This window comes from Silurus aristotelis (genome assembly GCF_946808225.1).
Source record: "Silurus aristotelis genome assembly, chromosome: 13".
NCBI classification, from domain to species: domain Eukaryota; kingdom Metazoa; phylum Chordata; class Actinopteri; order Siluriformes; family Siluridae; genus Silurus; species Silurus aristotelis.
In genome coordinates, this window is record NC_139586.1 from 29,323,674 (window position 1) to 29,345,445 (window position 21,772).

At 40.5% G+C, this 21,772-nt stretch overlaps 1 protein-coding gene and 1 long non-coding RNA gene across 3 annotated transcripts; both read right to left on the reverse strand.

Annotated features, from left to right (window-relative positions):
- Positions 1–12,129: 12,129 nt before the first annotated feature.
- On the reverse strand, positions 12,130–17,590 carry fstl3 (follistatin-like 3 (secreted glycoprotein)). The gene is made up of 5 exons (XM_083559428.1): positions 17,373–17,590; positions 16,238–16,423; positions 14,200–14,415; positions 13,880–14,107; positions 12,130–13,543 (listed from the first exon to the last, which is right to left on the reverse strand). Exons 1-5 carry the CDS (start codon positions 17,446–17,448, stop codon positions 13,509–13,511), a joined length of 741 nt encoding a protein of 246 aa, XP_083415554.1. The 5' UTR covers positions 17,449–17,590; the 3' UTR covers positions 12,130–13,508.
- A 2,159-nt stretch (positions 17,591–19,749) lies between these two features.
- Positions 19,750–21,434, reverse strand: LOC310736144. 2 transcript variants are annotated; one of them, XR_014536482.1, is made up of 4 exons: positions 21,323–21,434; positions 20,917–20,984; positions 20,561–20,805; positions 19,750–20,264 (listed from the first exon to the last, which is right to left on the reverse strand). It is a non-coding gene; the product is annotated as an uncharacterized lncRNA (long non-coding RNA). The 2 variants fall into 2 exon arrangements; XR_014536483.1 differs by having other exon boundaries at positions 20,917–21,428.
- Positions 21,435–21,772: the final 338 nt, after the last annotated feature.

A 21,772-nucleotide genomic window follows, 5' to 3' on the forward strand; every position in this document is an offset into this window, starting at 1 on the left:
CCTGGTCATGTGGCTGCAGCAGATATGCAAGCTTTAGACATTCTCTTTATGCCTTCAGGAGCCCTTTCTTTTTCTTTCTTTCTCTCCTGAAACATCAGGGTTCTTGCATCATTCTAATTCCGTATTCTTGAATACTACTAATAAAAAAAAAAGCATTACAGTGAAAACATTACTCAGCAGGAATAAATAACGAGGAGATGATGACAGTGCAGCCAAAGCGAGAGGTGAAATGTGTAAACTGTGAGGAGAACACATCATGTTTCAGTGATGATTCACAATCAGGAGGACCAAAAAAACCACACAGACGCATTACACGTACATGATGTGTAGAATAACGTCACAGGCCAGTCCTGGAGAACCTCCACCGTTCATCATGCTGGTGTCTTCCATACATGCATTGATCTTTTTTTGTAAAATGCATATGTGCAGATACTCAGCATTGCATTTCGAGTTTTTATTATAAATCCCACTGAAATTTCATTGCAATTTTATAATATTGTCAATTCTGCTTCTTCTTTTTCATTTTACTGCAATTACATTTAATCCCAGGCCTCATCACCTCACCTACATCAGTACCTGACTTTACTAACACCCTCGTGGTCGAACAAGTCTCCATAAAATCTAGTAGAACATCTTCTCAGAAGAGTGGAGCTCATTATAACAGTAAATTGAGACTAAATGTGGAATGAAACGTTTAAAAAGCACTAATCTTGTAGTCAGATAGTGTATAGTGTCGCATTAGCAGGCACAGTGTACAGCATGTATATCAGCAGACATGGTACTGGAAATGATCCACATTTTATGCCTATAATTTGATCCTTAATGAGCGAGTCAGTGGCATCGGAAAAACTCCCCGAGAGCAAGAAACTGTGAGAAATCAAGAACTCAAGCTTAAATTTTCCCTTATTCACAGCTAAGCAATTGAAGCTTAAGAGCCTCGCTCAAGGGCCCAGCAGTGGCACGTTTATTATTATATTTAGAAAATATCAGTTTTTATAGTCGTATCATTTTATTTTGTTGTATTTATTCACCACACCTTAAAGGCCGGTCCGTGAAAATATTGTCTGACATTAAACCGGTCCGTGGCGCAAAAAAGGTTGGGGATCACTGATCTAAACCACTGATCTACCACGTCACTTCCCCCACAATGATTTGAGGCTACAGGCACCCACTGTTTTCACTGTGAAGGCCTATCTGCAGAAAGTTTCAACGCCTGGAACAGGTGATGTCATAGCTAAAATCTGATTGGATAGAAAGTCCAACGTACACTCTACATACATTTACATTTATGACATCTGGAATCCGTCCTTAAGCAGAGCGACTTACGTTTATCTCATTCATACAACTTAGCAGCAATGGAATGAAGGGCCTTACTCAGGGGCCCAGGAGTGTCTGTGATTTGAACCCACAACCTTCAAATCCAATGTCCATATGTGCAAAGGTGGCAGTGCAGATTGTCCTTATTGTTAAAATTATTGGCACCCCTCTAAATTTAAATGAGCAAAATATTTCTAAAGTATTTTCCCAATGATATTTTGGATGGAACAGGAAACTGTTTACTAAATTCTCAGCACAGCACAGTGGGTCAGACGGAGAAATGTATCTATGATTTTTGTTATACAACTAAAATATATTGTCATTTACATCACTACAAATTATTTGGAAGTGTTTTAAGAAAAAATAAATAAATCAACTGCTTCTGCCAGTAAGTTTAAAATGACCTGTGGTTTGGACAATGATCCCAAAACATACATCAAAATCAACACCAAAATGATTCACTATCCATAAAATCACAGACCTGCCATGACCACCCCAATCGCTGACCTGGACCCAGCAGAAAACCTGTGAGATGGACTGAAAAAAAGCGAGTGCACAGGCATGGACCTCAGTATCTGATGGATCTGGAGGATGGAATGGACACAGATCTTTTGCCATGTGTTCTCCAACCTCACCAGGAATTACAGGAGACTCAGAGCTGCGATTTTGGCAAAGTCAAGTTTATTTCTATTGCGTTTTTCACAACACACATCGTCTCAAAGCAGCTTTACAGAATTTAACAGTGAAGGTGAATGGTGTGTGTTTATCACTGATGAGCAGCATGGAGACTGTGGTGAAGAAAAAACTCCCTTTAGATGTTATGAGGAAGAAACCTTGAGAGGAACCAGACTCAAAAGCAGAACCTCATCCTCATTTGGGTGACATCAAGAGTGTGATTATAGTCGTTAAACACTACAGAACACTGGAGAGTGAGAACTAACATGAGCACTGGAGTGTGTGATTATGACTGATGATCTTTCTACAGTCTTCTACAGTCATTGTGGTTTTAAAACTAGGAGCTACTGAGCAACTCATAAAATATTATTAGTCCTTGGCCCTGTGTTTTCTGTTTCTGTGATTGTTGTTGTATGTAGCATCAGGGTCCTGGAGAAACGTTGTTTCATTTCACGGTGTACTGCGTCAGCTGTATATGGTTGGAATTCTTGAAATATGGTCGGAAAGCTTCTTGACTTGACGTGAAATAGCTGAACATTTGCGATCATCACAGATCCGACAGCAGCTTCTCCATGCCAGAGCCTTTAAACAAAGATATTAAATAAAAGTGTGTCAATAATTGTGGCACATATATTTAACAAAGATATAAACCTAAAACTGTGTTGTATTGCCAAGTGTTTGATTTTAATAATGAAAAAGAAATAAAAACAATAAAAAGGTTAAAAAGTAAAGAGAATTTTTCACAGACGTCTTTGCTTATATTTAGAAAAAGATGCCAGTAATAATGGAGGACATTGTAAATCCCTGGTGTTTCTCTTCCCCAAACTAATTATCTGTTGAAATGGGAGTAAGGAAACATGCAGACTGATGTTTTTTTACGAGCAGGATTGAGAAATACTGTACTGGTGCAGACCAGCTTGTGTGATTCAGCAAATGGTTTCCATCATTAACGCTCACTCTGACTACAGTCATGCGTCAGGCCAAACTGCGAAACTTCCTGGGTTTGAGCCAGAAACAGTTTTAACACCAGCTGAGAGCGTTGTTTAACACATGTGAGGAAATACGACGTGTTCATTAACACCGTGTGCGAATACAAGCAGTTAATTATCTTACCGGTCTGCCTGTTTGGCGGGAAGTCTTTTACAGACGTCACATGATCTCGTCATTATGGATTCTTGATCGAATGAGTTTAATGAGTGCATTCCATTAAACCACCTGTACAGAATTCGTCAGAGGTACCGAAAGTACCAGAACTGTTTACTCAAATAAAAGTGTAACTAATTCCACATAAGAGATTTTTGTTTTTAATCCCCTTGCAAAAAAGGACCAAGAAATGTCAGGTAATTATCTAATAGTATGAACACGGGATTCAAGGAACTTCTCTCATAAATGTTCTGTTAAAAGATTAAGGGGAAAATCCAGTCTTTTATTATTTGTATTCAACAATTTTTATTTGCTTTACACTCTCCCTGCATCAGGACAGTTTGTTTCTCCAAACATTCACCTGAAATATTTTGTAAAACTTGCCAGAGATGTTCTTCATGAGTTGGAGATTTCTTTCTGTCTTGTGATGCAGTTCATCTCAGAGCAGTTCAATAGGACTGAGGTGCTGTGACTGGGCAGGTGGTTCCATGATAAATCTCACTCCAGACGTCTCTCTCTAAATAACAGAACCTGCACATATGCTTCGGATCAAGTCAAGTCAAGTCAAGAGATTTTTATTGTCATTTCTACTATACACATTTGTACACAGTAAAAACGAGACAATGTTCCTCCGGAACCCTGGTGCTACACTAAACAACATAGAGCTACAACACAACACAAGCTACATAAAGTGCATCGAGTTAAACCGAGTGCAAACAGTACAGACAAAAAACAGTACAGACAGACAGTGCAGACAGACAACACAAGATATAGCGCCGACCAGTGAACCTAAAAACTATACCCGGGAGTGTATAGTTAATATAACCAGGACAATTTAGTGCAATTGTTGTACAGTGAAGTCGATTCCACTGAGCCGCAGTCCAGACGAAACTGCATGTTGATGAAGTATGGAATGGGAACCATGTTGGTTCAGGATTCCTCTCACTCTCTGCTTCACTGCTCCAAAACAAACCCCAAACCATTAAATCCTCCACCTCACATCTTCTCTCCATCAAGTTCTTCTGTTAGACACAAAAATGTCCCTTTTGGACTCCTCAGAAATTTCTTCCATTCATTTACTGTCACATTCTTTTGTGGTTTTGGATTTTTACCAAGTTTGTTGCACAGAAACAAAAGGAACATGCATGTATCTCAAAAACCTTAAGAGACCAGGTTTTCACATCTTACAATGTACATTCATTATATATATTGTGGTTACATTCATTTCTAAAGTGTTTTAAAGTTAAAATGTTTGTTAAAAACCAGGATGTCATTTCATTAGGCAATTTCTAAAAACTCGGTTTCAATAATTAGGTTCAATACTTTCCTGCTGAAAGTCTAAGATTTCCAAATCTGCACTTCTCCTGTGTCTGAGACAGTGATGAAGAACGTCCCCGACTCCACTGATCAGGTGTCTTCAGTTATAAATGGCAAAAAAAACAACTGGTATAATGATTTCCAAATGATGGCATTCAAAACCTGCAGTGAAAATCCACATTTCACCTCTCAACATCTGACCTGTAGAAACATTTTGTAGAAACAACGGGGACAATTTGCAGGGCAGCCATTAGCCAGCTCAGTGTGCTTGACTAGCTAGCCTGATTTTTTAAAAAAGTTTTACATTTGAACAGTTTTATATAACACGTATACACTCGATGTTTAAGTAGTCATGTGATGCTCGGGATAATGTGCAATAGGCACCTTAGCATGTGGCTGATAACGTGTATGAATTACCGTTTATTTGCTAGCATGATAATGATACAAAGCAGGCAAGCTAAACCAGTTAGCCAGCTAACAGTACTCTATTATAGCTCACACTGTTAGTTCCCCATTCTCTTCACAGTGTGTTGAGGAAATATAGTAGGAAGAAATAAATTCTCCATTTTTAAAAATGTTTTTTGCTAATTTCTTATAGCCACCTCATATTTTGTGTATTTTAATATCCCTTTGCTGCACATCACAGCTATATTTCTTTGTCTTCCCCATTGTGCTGAATGACTAAGTGAATTTAGCGTGTTACCTCATATTCATTTCCTGCTGTAAAACAGCAAGTCATGGCTGAACAATTCCCTATTCCTAATCACTGTAATAAAACAACGGAAAAAAATACACTTTGAAAATAATCTATAGGGCCAAAAGTCACTGACCATGAGATCGGTATGTCCTACTAACACCCTTGTGGCTGCATGGATCTCCACAAATCTCCATAAAATCTAGAGGAACATCTTCCCAGAAGACTGGAACTTATTATAAGAGCAAATAGGAACTAAATGTGGAATGGGACGTTCCAAAGTGTGCATAGCAATCGGTCAGGTATCCACAAGTCTTTTGGCCAAATTAATAAAAAGGTTTTGTTAATTTATTTTACACGTTTTTTGGATCTCCTAAAACTCCTTGTATCACTTCATATATATGCAGTGTGTCATTCTATCACTCATTTGTTTTTTAGCAGTTTCACTTAATTGCACATTAAGTGAACCAGGTTTTAGAGTATTTAATGTGTTATTGACCTGTTGCAGGGCTTTTGGACTCACATCAACATTCCTATAAACAGCGTTTGCCTCTGTGCTCCTGGAAATATTCCATTTAAGCCATTATAAGGAAAGGCGGCATGATGCCATGCCAGATTTAGATCTTTATCATCTGCTGGAAGGTATTAACCGGAGCAGATGTGTCAAATGGATTCGGTCAAGGCCCAGTGCATCGAAAACAATATGGCTACCCCAGACCCGGGCTGCCATAGATAGCACAGATAAGAGGAGATGCGTTAAACTGCTTGGGTGGCACTCATGTGTGTCTAATGACCATATCAGGTCTGAGGTCTGTCCTCCAGACGGGCTTTAGGACTGCAAGCTCTGTTGATGTGTAGATTTCCAAGGAAATGGACTCCATATGGCTAAATGAGATCACAAGGAACAGGCACTTTGTATTTCCTCTATCAACGTTTGAACTTTCATAATTTTAAATCAGAGACTGGTTCTTCCAAATGGATAGTAATTTAATACAGACATTAAGATGAACAACAGCGCATTTTAGTTTGTGGGTTTGGATGTGAAAGTGTTTTATCCTGAGTCTTTGAAAAATAAAAATAAAGATCTCTATTTTTTATTATGATTTTTTACTAGAACATCATGTGTTCCCTACATGGGGACTTTAATCTGTCAGTAGGCACGTTTCGAGGAAATCTGCCTTTCAATGTTCGCTGTCCTGCAAAGCAGATTTCCAATCGAACGCTGACATTTACTGCACAATTTGTCATCTGTAATGGATTGAACCCAAGGAGCAAATCAGTAAGTGATGTGGAAGCAGACCACACAGACAGAGCGGTCCCAGTAGAGCGGCCCGGAGATAACATCTCAGCTCCACTTTCGGTTCTTAATTGGAACAATTAGAGGTTGCTTAACTTCCGAAGTCTGTTTTTCTCCCCGTAACAAAGAATCTCAAACCATTTCCTTTATAGAAAACATGGCTGTTTATGTCATGTTTGAATCCTGATCTATTTTGGAAATGTTTTTATGGTACATTCGATGACTCAGGGTCTTTCGAAACCATTTCAGTTACGCAATAAACATGAAGACAGTTCCACTTTAGGTGTTTGAGATGTGCTTAAAGTTCCCCAGTTTATTGCACACCGATGTCCTGAATCTTACATCAGTCACGATCTAAAGGGGAAAAACAAAATCCATGATGTCAGTGCTATACACTAAACAAAATAACTTTTGTTTGCATTTTCAGATTTAAAAATGACGTCATTCATATAAACCACATCTGTCTTAGTTCATGAAGGTCTGGAGCCGCTCCAGTCGAGGATGAAACAGCGGAGAAGAGAAGAGTGGGTGGTCTCCTACAACTTTAAATTGTTGTTGTCAACTGAAAGTTCCTGGCAGTGTTTCCTGGTCTCAGTGGGTAGCAATAATGCAGACCTACTGTTACTTAGGTTTATTGACAAAATACATGTCAGAACAACATGATGAATGGTTTCACTTTGATTTCACTTTTACTAACGATATTCAGGAATTATTTACTTATCCATACGAATGTCTGTCGGCATAATCGCTGATTGGGTTTGTGAGGTTTTGAGTCATCTGAGGTTTTATCGGGGCGAGTTGGCACATTTCATCAACTTCTTCTCCCTCAGTGCCTTAATCAGTTTCAGAAGAATTTTCACTGCATGTTGAAAACAAAGCAGTGCTGCACTACAGTCAAAGCCGTGCTAAACATCATTACAGTTGTTTGGTTAAGCATCCTTTGGTCATTTGTGGCCCATACCTCTTGTGAAGATTTAAAAAATGTGCAGGGTGAAGGTCAGCTGGACCAGAATATAATAAGCAGAAGAAGAAATCTTCAGATCTTATCAAGTGAAAATGCATTATACAGATGAAGTTTGTGGACACCTGACAATCAGATTGGTATGTTCTTCTTTTTGATTTTTCAATTCCATAGTTAATCTCCATTTACCCTCCTAATAACTTTCACTCTTCTGGGAAGATGTTCCACTAAATTTTATGGATATTCATTCAACCACAAGGGTGTTAGTAAAGTCAGGTACTGATGTAGGTGAGATGCAGTCAGCATTCACATTCATCATGTTTATTAAAGTTGGAGCTCTACAGCAGGAGATCTTCCACTCCAACCCATGTGATGCAGATCTTTATGGAGCTGGATTGTGGAAAAGGTTTGGGTCTCCTAGCTGAAGTGCATGAACTTCTTCAGCAGTTTGAGCTACAGGAGCTCATCTGTTGGATCGAGCCATCAGCCTCTGCTCCTCACGTGCATCAATGAGCCTCGGCCGCATGTGACCCTGTCGCCGGTTTACCACTGTTCCTTTCTTGGAGCACTTTTGATAGACACTGACCACTGCAGACCAGGAACATCTCACAAGATCTGCAGTGTTGGAGGCGCTCTGACCCAGACGTCTAGACGTCACAATTAATCAAACTCGCCCATTTTTCCTGCTTCTAACATCAACTTCGAAGACAAAATGTTGACCTGCTGCATAATAAATAAATCAACACACTAACAGGTGCCATGATGAAGATCATCAGTGTTCATCACTTCACCACTCAGTGTTATAATGTCATAATGTTATAATGTCATAATGTCATGCCTGATCAGTGTATAAGCATATTATCTTTTATACATCATTTGCACACATTGTTTCATTGTGCTATTAGAGGAATGAAACATTTCGGGGTACGCTGTTAGTGAAAATGAAGTTCATATCAAACAAATTGGAATTTTTTGAGGTGGCAACAAAAACTCATCATCGATTATTTAGTCAATTCATTGCCATTAGAGGTTCACTGGATACGGCGGTATTACATTTCTGTCTTTTTATTATGTCTGTGTACATTATTTATGCATTCCAATTATTTGAGGATTTCTAGGATATATATCCTGTCCCCATGTCCCAATGCACACAATACAAAGAGACTAAAATGCAAATGGTTTATATTTAACACTCCAGTAGAAACCAGGCTTCATAACCACCCCACGCTTCCAAATTCGCTTCAGTGCTCCTCCAAGATATGACACGTGTCTGGAAATGAACCCGACGAAATGAACACATCCAAAAGTTATTCCCCCCTGTAGTCTTCTGATGTTTCTGGTGGAGAGCTCTGTCAAACACATTGCTTCATCATCTCCATTATGTATTCAACTGCAACTCCTTCGAGATCTGGTGAGCGTGAAGGCCTTGGCATGTGACTTGCATCATTTAAACTTATCAGTGAGCATTCATTACCATTACTATCGCTGTTTACTTAATAAGAATCGTAGTGCTTTCGTCGATTGTAGCGCATTTTTGAAGCGAGGCAGAGAGTCGAGATTTTGACACACATGTAAACTCTGACACACAAGGGAAGGATTGGAAAAGCAACAAGTGCATCAGACCATCAGAGTCATCAGATTCTGTCAACCATTTTCCCAGAAATGACAAACAGTACAATTTTGAATAAAAAATATCTACAAAACAAATCTCATTCCTTTCAATGGCTTTTATTCAGTTCTGATTTCATTTGTGATTCTGTGGTTTTCTGGGATCTGTAATAATTGTGCACTTCACTTGGGAGGAAATAAAGAAAGCGCTGATACACGTATGTTAGATTGATTATGTTTTCATGGGCACCACTGACTCTACTGTTTGGAACCAATTCCCTTTCTTTTGAACTTCACCTCCACGTCAGATCCTGAACTGCAGAACTCATGGCTTGTCCTTCTCTGAGATGTGAAGCCTTCAGTGGATAATCTCACCTGCCTTCTGTTGATTTTGTCCCTAAGAAGTGCTGCTGTAATTATAATCACTGTAATACTCAACATTCTTTTAAGACACTTACCTTTTGACATCAGGTATGAGGTGATTTTCAAGATTAGTTTTGTAACACGACACCAACACAAGGCTGCACGCACAGTCACAGGGAGCACCAAACCTTATAATTCAGTGTGCCAAAAGACATCGTCATGTGTACATCAGGAGCAGTGCAACTGGTGCTGTTCTGACCACGTGTGTGACCAAACAAACAGTGAGTGAGAACAAAGAGCAAATTTTGCATGAAATCTGCCACGGAGAAATTTTAAATGATTCGGCGAATATACCACGATGCTGCAACGAGTCGTAAGTCCTGGCACACACGCTTCAAGAGTGAAAGAATTTTACTGGAGGATGACAAGAGATCAGGAAGACTGTGTCGAAACAATTCGGCAACTTGTACATGATGATTATCGGAGAACAATTCACGACGTCACTGCCGTTGTCTGTGTGTCATACGGAACAGTCTGGTTGATCCTCAAGTGGGATTTGCGCCGTGTTGCTGTCAAGTTCATCACCAGGCTGCTGATTCAGGAGCAGACGGAACACCAAATCAAAGTCTGCCGAGAAATCAGTTAGTGTGCCGTGGACGAGCCGTCCTTCAGGTCAAGGATTGAAGTGATGAAACTCGGGTGCACGGGTACGACCCTGAGACCAAGCAACAGTCTTCGCAGTGGAAGAGCTCATCAGGTCCACGGCCGAAAAGGTGAAGCAGGTCCACAGCTCCACCAAGTGCATACTCATCGTCTTTTTCCATGCGGAATTGTGCATCAAGAATTCATCCCCAAGGGGCCACACCGCCAATAGTCCTACTGCAAGATTTTAGGGCTTTTGAAGGAGGACGACCAGCTCTGTGGCACACGAGTCACGAAACCTTTTGATACCATCTCATTCATAGTATTCAATTATTATAAAAGATTTAAAAGACATTTCATTATCTTCCTTTGAAATCTGATTACCTTTCAAGGTTCCTTTCAGACACTGGAGACTCTGGCTTGTGCATTAGGCTTCAAAATATATCTACATCTGGATTTCTGTGAAGCTGCTTCCTGACAATGTGTACAGAAAATCACAATCGGTCTCAGTGTCTCCATTCCTTCCACGCTCGTCTTTTATTTTATTCACACTTTATAAATCTTCATTCACGTTATTTGTTTGCTCATTTTCTGATCCAGAACACCCACTGAATGAACAATTCCATATGCAAAAAGATGTAAATGTTATTCATTTACATTTGGAATATATTCCGGATCTATAAAACTCATGGAAGCAATTAAACCCATTAAATGATGGGGAATGGGTTTAATGATGGGGAAACTGGTTCTGAAAAGCTGAATCTGCAGTCAGAGCATTATGCTTCCTGAAAACAGATGAACTTGAGATCCACTTTTAATAATCTTCTAAAATAGAAGCCCTTTTAACTGTATGTTACACTATATAGACAAAGCATGTCCTTTTAGAGCATCCCATTCCACATAGTCTCAACTTCCTTCATACTCGCAACTCTTCTGGGAAGATGCTCCATTAGATATTTGGAGATTTGTTGAGATTCATTAAGCCACAAGGGTGTTAGTAAAGTCAGGTACTGATGTAGGTGAGAAAGTGAGGAGGCCTGGGGTGCCTCCTGCAGCATTCTCATTCATCATGTTCAGTAGGACTTGAGGTTTTAGCAGGAGATCTTCCACCAAATCCAACCCATGTAAAGCAGATCCTCATGGAGCTGGCTTTGTGGACAGAGCCATTGTCATTCTGGAATTATAGTTTAAGTAAAGGGAAAATTTCATACAATTGTTTGGCTCCAACGTTGTGGAGACACAACCCTCGATTTAGTTCTTCTTTGGATGGATCATAAAATGAGATCAAATCCTAAACCCTGTTTGTACCTATTTTAGTGTATGAGTTAAACTCACTTAACGTATCGATCCTCAACTTATGAGGGTTTGATTTCAATCAAGAAATTCTCAGTGCCACTCAGACAACAAAGAGCTCGAAGCAGTCGTGAGAACTGCAGAGGAAAGCAACAGGCCCACAAAACAACAGGGAGGCACTACAGAAAACAACTTTTTTTGGTACGGAATTGTTATGGTCTGTCTGAACAAACATTTAATTCTAGTCCCACCGTTATAAAATGATGCTTGGATTGGAATATAAACATCTTCCAAAGTTAAACCAGATGCGGCATGCAGCCGGGAGTGCCTCTTTCCTCTCCGGGCTGAGGGATTTAAAAAAGGAAAAAAAAAAAAAAAGAAAAAAAAACATAAAAAACAAGTGAGCTATTTCATACAGGAAAATTAGTCAGTGGTCCTCCGGTGTCTCACCTCACCCACAGTGAACCTCAAAGGGTCATGGCGTTTTACTGCACTGTCACTGGACTGTGTTCAGCATCACCGGATTCCATTTGGTCAGAACCGAGGCTCTGAAAGTCCTTAAGCCCGAAACCTCGGGGGAAATCTCTGCGGTACGCCTGTGTCGATCCTGAAAGCTGTAAACGATGCATTAACTCTCAGCTGGAGCGCTGCGGCTTTCAGAGAGCCACGGACTGCAGTGGATCGTACCATAAAAGCATTTCATTAGTAACCTCTGTTACGTTCGAGCGACTCGATCGGTACGGAAAAACAAAATATCGGCCGCAGTCACGTAAAAGTGCCGGGTCTCGGGTTTCAGAGAGATTACACGTGACAGGCGGATCAGAAGTCTCTTTTTAATCAGAGTTAAAAGGTCAGTAATAAAATACAAAAATAAGTCGATACATTAAGAAATCTCACAGTAGATACACAAAGAAGAAATCAAATATATTTACAAGGATATAATATATATAATGATGTGGTTCTTTAAAAGGGTTTTAAATGGGTACGCCTACATCACTGTCCTGTCAACAAATTTACTAAAAGTACTGCAGAGGTTTACTAATAAATGTCCAAAAAGAAAAAGAAAGAAAGGGGGAGAGAGAGAGAGAGAGAGAGAGAGAGAGAGAGAGAGAGAGAGAGAGAGAGAGAGAGAATGGGTTTGCGTTCTGAAAATAATGCACTTCACAAATGATGTGCATTTAACAAAAACAGCAGAACCATAAAACAGTACAATGGACTGAAAAATTTTTTGGACTGAACCAGCCTTCTCATAAACACACACACACACACACACACACACACACACACACACACACACACACACACACACACACACACACACACACACAATGCCATTAGACTGTAGCCCGGAATTTCATTTGCTCAGCAGGCAGCTTGCTTTAGCTTTCATGCCAGTGTAGCGTTCGTGCAAGTGGCACAGCATCGGGCCTGGAAGCTCTGGTTCTACGTCTGCAAACTCTTTAACCTCCAGACATGATGTGGAGCGGAACTCAAACAACACGAACATGAACACACACACACACACTCCTCTTTGGCTTTATTTCTGTAATAAATAGTCTCCAGAGTGTGCAATAATGCCGGTGCATGACTTTCTAAAGGAAAGCGGTGCATCTGGGGACGTTTCTCTTCCACTTCTCTTCTACGCTCAGGCAGAGCTTTTGTTAGAAAGATTCGAAACAATCCAATAAAATGATTTTTTTGATTTTGGTGTTTGGTTGCATAAGAGTGGGGCATGTCTTTTATTTATTTTTTTATTTTTAATTTTTTTACATGAGCTAGTGTTATACTCTAACTGGTCTGTACATGAGAACACAATAAATATCAAAAAGTGAAAGCAGCCGGTTTGGGAATATGCAGCTCAAACGAAAGGAACTATAAATAAAAAAAAAAAAGAAAAAAAAAAAAGAAAAGAAAAAAAAAACACGTTTGGAGAAGCAGTTTTCTCCAATAAATAAGAGCAGTAATGTATTTACAATATGCACATAGTTAGATCCAAATCGAACAACAGTTTATCTCTTCAATACTTTCATTCGTTAAAAATACCATACCAGAGAGCAAGACAGGTGCACATTTCTCCTGAAGTACGTACTGCATGCATCTAGCGCTTCCTTTAACAGAACGGATGACTCTGCCGGGAGGTTACAACTCGCTCACATAAACTGTGCTGTACAAGCTGGTCTTATGCAAAGCCAAGATCCCTAAAAGAGCGAATTCTCCTCACTACCTTCTTTACCTGAAAGACAACAAAAAACAGAATGGAACACTGATTATTACGGCAATGCCGATCGTCGAATCAAAACCAGAGGTGGACGAGTATGACAAATTTCACGTGCAATCCAAGTATGAAATTGATATGTTTAGGGAAGAATTTCATTACGCAGACTTTAGGGTTCTTGGGATTTAGTAGTTTATCCAATAAAAACACAAATCTCAGAATTTATTTTCGGCTACTTCGTTTTTAGAAAACCCTGCGTTAAATAACCTTTGCACCCCTGCCTTGAATATCGTTTATTTTTTCTGCTCAATCGTGATATGGAAGGTGTTTAATCCACAGGTGTTTAGTCCTTACTCCTGCAGTGGCCGTAATGGCGCACTCCTATGGAGCGGCCGAAGAAGCAGGTGGCGCGGCGCAAATGGCAGGCGCTCGGGTAGGTGATGTTATCGTTGCCACAGATTGTCTGACCGCCGAGAATAGGCATCGGGCACTGAGCCGTGCGGCACATCACGCAATGGGCGCTGTTGGTCTGGTCCGTCACGCACGTGTGGGTGCCCGGGCATACCACATTTGAACATGACTCTGAGGACAAACGTGAAAGAAAGTCGAGTTTAGTTTGCTGTAGATCCTTTGTTTAAAACATCAAATCGAATAATAATAAAAAAAAACCTCACTTTTGCATTCTCCTTGGTACATGATCTCAAGGTCAGGGTGGCCTCTGCAGCGAGACATCAGGAGCGCACACTCGTCTTTATACGTGGTCCCGTCGCTCCCACAGACGGCATGCTTTCTGGAGATGTTGGAACAGTCTGGGGAGCAGATGCACTGAGGACGACCACCCTTCATCCTACACACCTTCCCCAGGCCGCACTTCACCCCTTCGCATGTCTCTATGAGGAACAGGGCATCAAAAAATCTTCATTAACATTTTCTACAATATCAAAGCACCATTATTCAGAACATCTCAACAATCCACACCACGAATATTCGCAATTCCGCAGAACAACATGTGGCCTCCACGTATAAATGGATTTCAGGTGGATGGTACAGATTTAATCTTCTACACCTGACGACTGCTCATTAGATATCCAAACCCACATTACACCTCTGAAAAGCTGCTTTGTGACGTCGTCAATTCATCTGTACATCCGAACTGTCTTAATCTCATCCCAGTCTTAATCTCATCCCAGTGACTAGTGCTGTATTCCTGGGAACACACAACATCTAACAATCTCACTTAAGTCCTCGGTGAAATGAGTGCTGATACACGCCAAAGTCCTGAAATGCCTGTTTATTGTCAAAAATAAACAAGTAAATAAATAAAAGAATCTCCTCTCCAGTGATGAGCCACTAAATCACCTGGAGCGAGAGCAGATGCAGCTGCCTATTATGGAAATCCCAGCATTCCTTCTCTGCTCTGTTTAAGGCATGATTTCAGTTAGGTTAGGCAACCGTTCAGGAATTGGATGCTCCAGTGATCTCGTCCGACAGTGTAATGTAAGGAAAATTTACAGATTGAGTTAGTCAGAAGGTTTGAGCTGAACCATCTGGAAAACATAGAAGAAAAGGTCCAGTAGTCCATAGAATTTTTATGGGAGTGGAAGAGAAGAATCCTGGAACAGACAATAAAATTAACTTTCTATTTTTCCTTTGCTTTTTTTTTTTTGGACGTATCTAATGACACTGATTGTGTTCTAGGCTTATGAGGACCAGACTTCTTGAGCATGTGGCTGCCATTTCTCCCTGCGGTGAGTTGGAATTCGGTCGTTTCTACAGGAGGATGGCAAACAAGCCTGCTTTCCAATAAGCAGGGGAGAGCAAAGATCTCTACTCTATCGTGTGTGTGTGTGTGTGTGTGTGTGTGTGTGTGTGTGTGTGCAGCCATCGCTTGGCACCTGTTAGCTCCGGTGGCTATGAGCCAAGATACATATCAAAACTCTCGTACTTTTTTGTATTTTGTAGATTTATTCCGAGGATGAAATTCCTGGTCATTGTGATATCTCAGCCAATCCCTGAAGATGCTTGCTTACTTACTAAACTTACAATGTCTTGAGTAACCCGCATACCTGGCCAAGGCTTACAATAGTGGACTGTACTCAAACAGCTGGATGGAGTTAGACAGAACATCTGGCTTAAATCCATATGAAGCCTTTTGTTCCCTTCTAAATGTGAGCAGGAGCAAGATTTTAAAGAGCCCAGCCATCAGGCCCAGATTTGCCTTGGACCATGGTGTGTTTGAGGATAGTGTGTTTGTCCTCTTTCTGCCTTTATTAGTACCAACTCGATCCATGATGAACTTTTTAAACACTAACTGATCCTTTATAGAGCTTTACAGACACACTGTTCCAGCATTACTAATAAAATCGTCATGCTGTTAGGTGGGATTGAAAACAAATCCCCCTGGTTACAGTTCATGGTTGGTTTGCAGTACCTGGTGAGCGACGTCTCAATCGTCTCGAATCGAGTTTTATATAACATATATTGGGTTTTAGATTTGATGGTGGCTTTAAAATAATAGTGTTATTAATATACAGTGGTATTTACTGATTCCACAGATGAGGGATGGAATACAGATCTGTATTTAACGTCTTAGTTGCTTGGTAAATTGAATTAATGAAAATTGAAACGTCTAACAGGTGGGAATTCAGAGAATTTAAGCTCACACCCGAACACGAATCAAAAAGACATTTGTGGATTTATGGAGAAACCTACCTTTGCAGGGTTTGCAGGACACGATGCCTAGGAAGCCCAGCAGACTGACCTCGTTGATCGGAAGGCTGGTGTTTGACCAGGCTGTGTCCAAACGTCCTCCAGCGCAGCACTCCTCCCTGCTCACGCCACGCATCAGGACCATGTCACAGCGCTGTTCCTGACCCTGCTGCAGCCAGCACATGCCCGCTGTTCACACCAGCAGAAACAGGAAGAAAAATAAAAAGAGAGAGATTAGTTTGAACATTACTCCTATTGCTATGCATTTACAAACATTTACTGATATTAGAATATATGCACTTCACAGGACCTGGTCTGAAACAATGATCAGATCGTCTACCTCCGGGTAGCAACAGTAAAAAACTCATTCGCACTTTATGATTTGAATATCCTCTAGTACTTGTGTCCCCATAAACACCTCTCTGTATCCTCACAGCAAATCATTTCACTGCTCGTGCAGTCTGCTCGGACGCTCTTCTGCATTTTTTTCTAATAAAAAAAAAAAATGAGGTCCAGAGATCTTGGCAAAACAACTGTAAAGCCATTTTCTTCTGCATTCTCCTGAGTTTCGGTCGAGTTGTCTCCGCTTTGTATGGATAAATCGTAAAAACAGATGTGAAGATTGTGCAGGACCTTGTGTCTATCAGGCATGTCCTACAAATAATGCTTTTGTATTCATAATTATTTGCCCTGCAGGAGGGTTCGAGCAATGCTTCCTGACTCACAAATAACAAATATGCATTAAATGCAAGCTGCATATATATATATATATATATATATATATATATATATATATATATATATATATATATACACACACACACACACTATAGTATTTATATAAAAAAAAAAAACAGCAACTAATTAGTGCTTAATTGGTAAATTGGTTAATAATTTAATGTCGGCTCAGGATCATATTCTTAAAAAAAAAACTCAATTCTTCCCGACATTAATAATCAATCGTTTCCTAATTTTTTTCCGTTCTGCACCTGGCAGGTATCTCCTCCGTACATCGTGTTCCTGGTCCTCCCGGTTTCTGGAGGTGATCTAAAGCAGCTCTGGATGAATCTGATTAATTCACTCCCATTATAGAAACTTTCCGTCTTATCAAAAAAGAAGAAAGTTCTCATGGACCTACCGTTCGCTTGGTGCTTTCCGAGAGTTCCGCACAGCGCGATGAGCAGCACGCCGTGGAGCGCCGAAAACAAGTTCATGATGAGGAGAAGGTACCTCCAACACTTCACATACAGATGTTTCGAGCAATGAGACTCCCTCTGAAATATTTACACAGATAAAGGGGGGGGGGGGGGGGGGTCTGCTCGGAGCGCTGCCCCCGTTTACGTGAATGGTCTGGGGTGGGCGTGAGGGACCGGCGGCGGCCCGCCCCCGTATAAATACTTTAGCTTTGAGAGAGCGAGGAGGGGCAAAGAGGGGGCAGGGAGGGGCAGGAGGGGCCGTGGTTCTACCAGGGGTTTTTATTTTTTTATTATATATTTTTTTTTAAAACCTCACTGTTCGTGTAACTTCTCGGACATGAGGCAGAAAAAACTCCCACGCATCGAATCTCATTCACGCTTAAACGTGTTAATCAAAACAGCATGTTGGATGGGTTTTCGAAAATATAACACAGGAAAAAAAAATAATAAATACAGAAGTTTAGTCTAAAGCTACTTAGTCTGAATTCCAAGTCATATGGTGTAAACACACCTCTTCTACTAAAACCGGATTAACCAAAAAAAAATACAACACTGTGGTCCAGCCAGGAGAAGTGACTCTCATGTGATTTACATGAATTTAGGCTCCATGCTTCTCCAATAAACCTTAAATAAGTCTGCTGAAACAGAATTCATGACTTTCTTGACAGCTTTCCTCAGTGTAGTTCTCACACTATATATATTTTTTTCAGATATATAAAGTGTTCAATAAAGTATTCTGATTCTGATTTACAGATTATTTGGTTGCCTCAGGTTGGAGGTACTGGGTGTCATTATCATTCCTCCTTTTTCTGTGGTCACCAGCAATTTGCTTCCTAAACTATTTTACACCACATCCATGTCCTTGGAAAATGTTCAGCAGATGCAACCAGCTCTTTACAAGCCAAAGCCCACACAGATACCCACAAAGCAATGGTGGTTCTTCATACAGTAGTAGTTCAATGGATGCACTGAGAGTGAAAACCAAGAGACCCTGCCCTTGAATATTCTAACCACACTGCATCCATCCATCCATCCATCCATCCATCCATCCATCCATCCATCCATCCATCCATCCATTTATCCATCCATCCATCCATCCATCCATCCATCCATCCATCCATCCATTCATTCATTTATTCATTCATTCATCCATTCATTCATTCACAGGAACTCTGAGGTTGCGTTACTGTCTATGCAAAGTGTCACTTTTCACTCGTCTTGATGCAGCTGGCGATAAACCAGAAAGCATATACGAGCAAAGCCGAGCAGACCATCATAAGTAGCAGCATATGAGGGTGTAACAGCACATAAAGAACTTAACATCTGGAGACACTGTCTGTAAGCTTCCATTGTGAGTCACAAAACTCTGTCAAAGAAATATACTTCATATAGACATCCTGTGACTAAGAGACATTGTGAATATATTGTAAACGGGACCAAAGGGGACTTTAAACAAGAGTTTTTCTTGTTATTCATCGTAAAAAATGTCACTGGACGTTTAATAGTTCAATAAAGTTTCATTCCCACACTGACTCTATGGTATTGGGAGTCATTTCCACAGACACACCAGGCTATTCTTCCAAAACCTCAAGCTCCAGCAACAGTTGGTGCGTTGTATCTGGTCATTCGTGGCTGAATGTCAGACTGGACTAAATGTGAATGAAGCAGATGACTTTGTAATTTGGACTATGACAAATAACCTAAATATGTAAATAAATAAAACACAGTAGTGTTACCACACGAGAACAAATCATTCCCCAAGTATTTAAACAACCATGAGACGAGTCTATGAGCAAGTTTGTTCTATTATGACTTACAGCTGCTATAAATTCCTTCACCTGTTTACTCACCAACCTCTCCCTCGTTTTTTGTAGGTCTCTGAATGGTGTAACAGATGTGTTCATCTCAGCATCAGGACAAGGATTTCTGGGTCATCCTCTCTTATTCCTGTTAGTCGCAGTGACGCAAGTCGATCACAGATATCTGGATGATCGTGAAGGCAGAAGAGGGTCGATGGCTGTTTTCTCGTTTGTGTTGCAGCAAGAGCTGAATTTTCTAAAGAAGTAATGAAAGCATGTTTTACAGGTGTTAACCCTCTCCCTCTCAGTCTGATTGTTATGGGTTATATTTGGCAGATGAGGAGAACTGGGGTTGAAAATGTTTTTATTTAAAAAAAAAAGGGAAACAAAACAAAACAAAGAAAGTGCTCCCTTTTCTCCATATTTCATAAATGCATTTATTTTTTTTGCTAAATAACATACAAAAGGTGCTTTTTACTTGTCAAATGTACTTTACAGTACAGTGAAATTCTCTCTTTACATTTCCCAGCAATGTTCTAAAGCTGGGTTCAGAGCGCAGAGTCAGACATGATACAGCTCCCCCTGGAGCACGGAGGGTTAAGGGCCTTGCTCATGGGCCCCATCATGGCAGCTTGGCGATCAGAAACCCAGAGCTTTAACCATTTAGCTTCCACCTTCCATTGCCAATTATTTACCATTATCATGGTGGTATCAAGGCTGCACGCACAGTCACAGGGAGCACCAGCCTTCATAAGTCATTGTGCCAAAAGACATCCTCACGTGTATATCTCCAGCTGCACCCTGTCACCAAGCTTCTCATACACGAGCTTCTCACCAGAAATAACACAATCTTACTTCGGCATCCACCCTATTCACCAGAGTTAGCTCCTGCGGACCCTCTTCCTGAAGATGAAGATCTGGCTTGCAGTCTTGACACTGTTGCAGAGATCCAGCATGAATTTTAGAAGATGCTCGACATGCTTCGAAAAGAAAACTTACAGGACACGTTACAGAAGAACACTGGGAGCTGTATTGCTGTTTGAGGGGATAGTTTGAAGGTAATCGTTTGGAAAAGTGGATATATAAAGTACTTTCTTGTAAACAGAGTGAGTCTGCAATCTTTTTGATACCACCTCCTATATATGTGTGTGTGTGTGTGTGTGTGTGTGTGTGTGTGTGTGTGTGTGTGTGTGTGTGTGTGTGTGTGTGTGTGTGTTTCAACAGGCTATAGTATTTAAATACATGCATTAGCATACTTTGTATGATTTTCTCTCAGAGACGCTGTTGTCAATATTTGATCAGCACATCTGTCCATGGAAAATCAAACACACCTGCTGTTTCTGACACCAACAGACCTCACTGCCAACAGAAGCACAAAGAATATGAGCCATAATGTGACTCGTCCATGCCATTCAGTGCAGCAGCTCGCTCATGGGATAGTAGCAGCTCTGGCCTTTTAAATGACTGGAAATTTGTGAGGATTCTCAAAGAGCTATTGTTGATCCAGTGAGCAAGCTGAAGCTCCGTGCTTGGATAGGATTCCGCTTCACTTGCGAGTCATTTGGAATAAAATTGTCTGTAAGTAAAAAATGTTTAACAGATGCAGCTAATAGTTTGCAGCTCTGTGTATGGAAATCATCTTTTGTTTTTGAATCAAAGAAACGGCAGATTTTGAATTCTCTTATACCTCGGTGCTTCTTGAAACCGTCTGATCTGAAGGTGACGACGATCCAGCAGGTCTGATAGTAGTTTCTCCTGTGACGTAAAATCAAAGTTTCATACAGAACGCTAATGCAATCATTCTAATACAATGATTGTGCAATACGATCAATTTATAACCGTAACACAGAGACTTGAGGGGTGGACGCTCCACATAAACATGAGCAAATTAATGCTCACTGTGAAATAATGATGATTGTGAAATCCAGTTTCGATGCATCTATAACAAAGTTGATATTTTTCCCAGCACGAGAAGATCTTCCCTCTTTATTGACATTCCACGTAGAAGACGACGTAGCATTATAGGAATAAATAGGAGGTGGTAGGAAAATGTTTGGAGAAAACTTAATTTATCTACGTTTACAGACGATCACCTTCGAAATAGTCTCCTTGCACAGCAACACAGCGCCACCCAGCGTTCTTCTGGAAGTATCCTGAAAGTCGAAGCGTCTCAAGACCTTCTGTGATTCGCGCCAGATCTCCTCATCTGTGGATCTTGCACACGTGGTCCAAACAACACCAGTTACACAGCTTCCGATGTCTTGTGGCACTCTGAGTTATGAAGGTCGGTGCTCCCTGTGATTGTGCATGCAGCCTTGTGCTGCCATCTGTTGGCATGTTACAAAACTAAACTGGAAGTTTTTTGGTATCACCTCGTATAAATGGATAAAGAAGTATATTCTGTGTATGTATGATGTAGTCACACTTCATTACTGTTGATTATTTTCCCATAACTGCTTCCTTATGTCAAAGATACAAAAATAAAAAGATACCGAAGTCCTGATCATTGGTATTTATTTAGAAAAAAGGCTTAAGAAAACCCA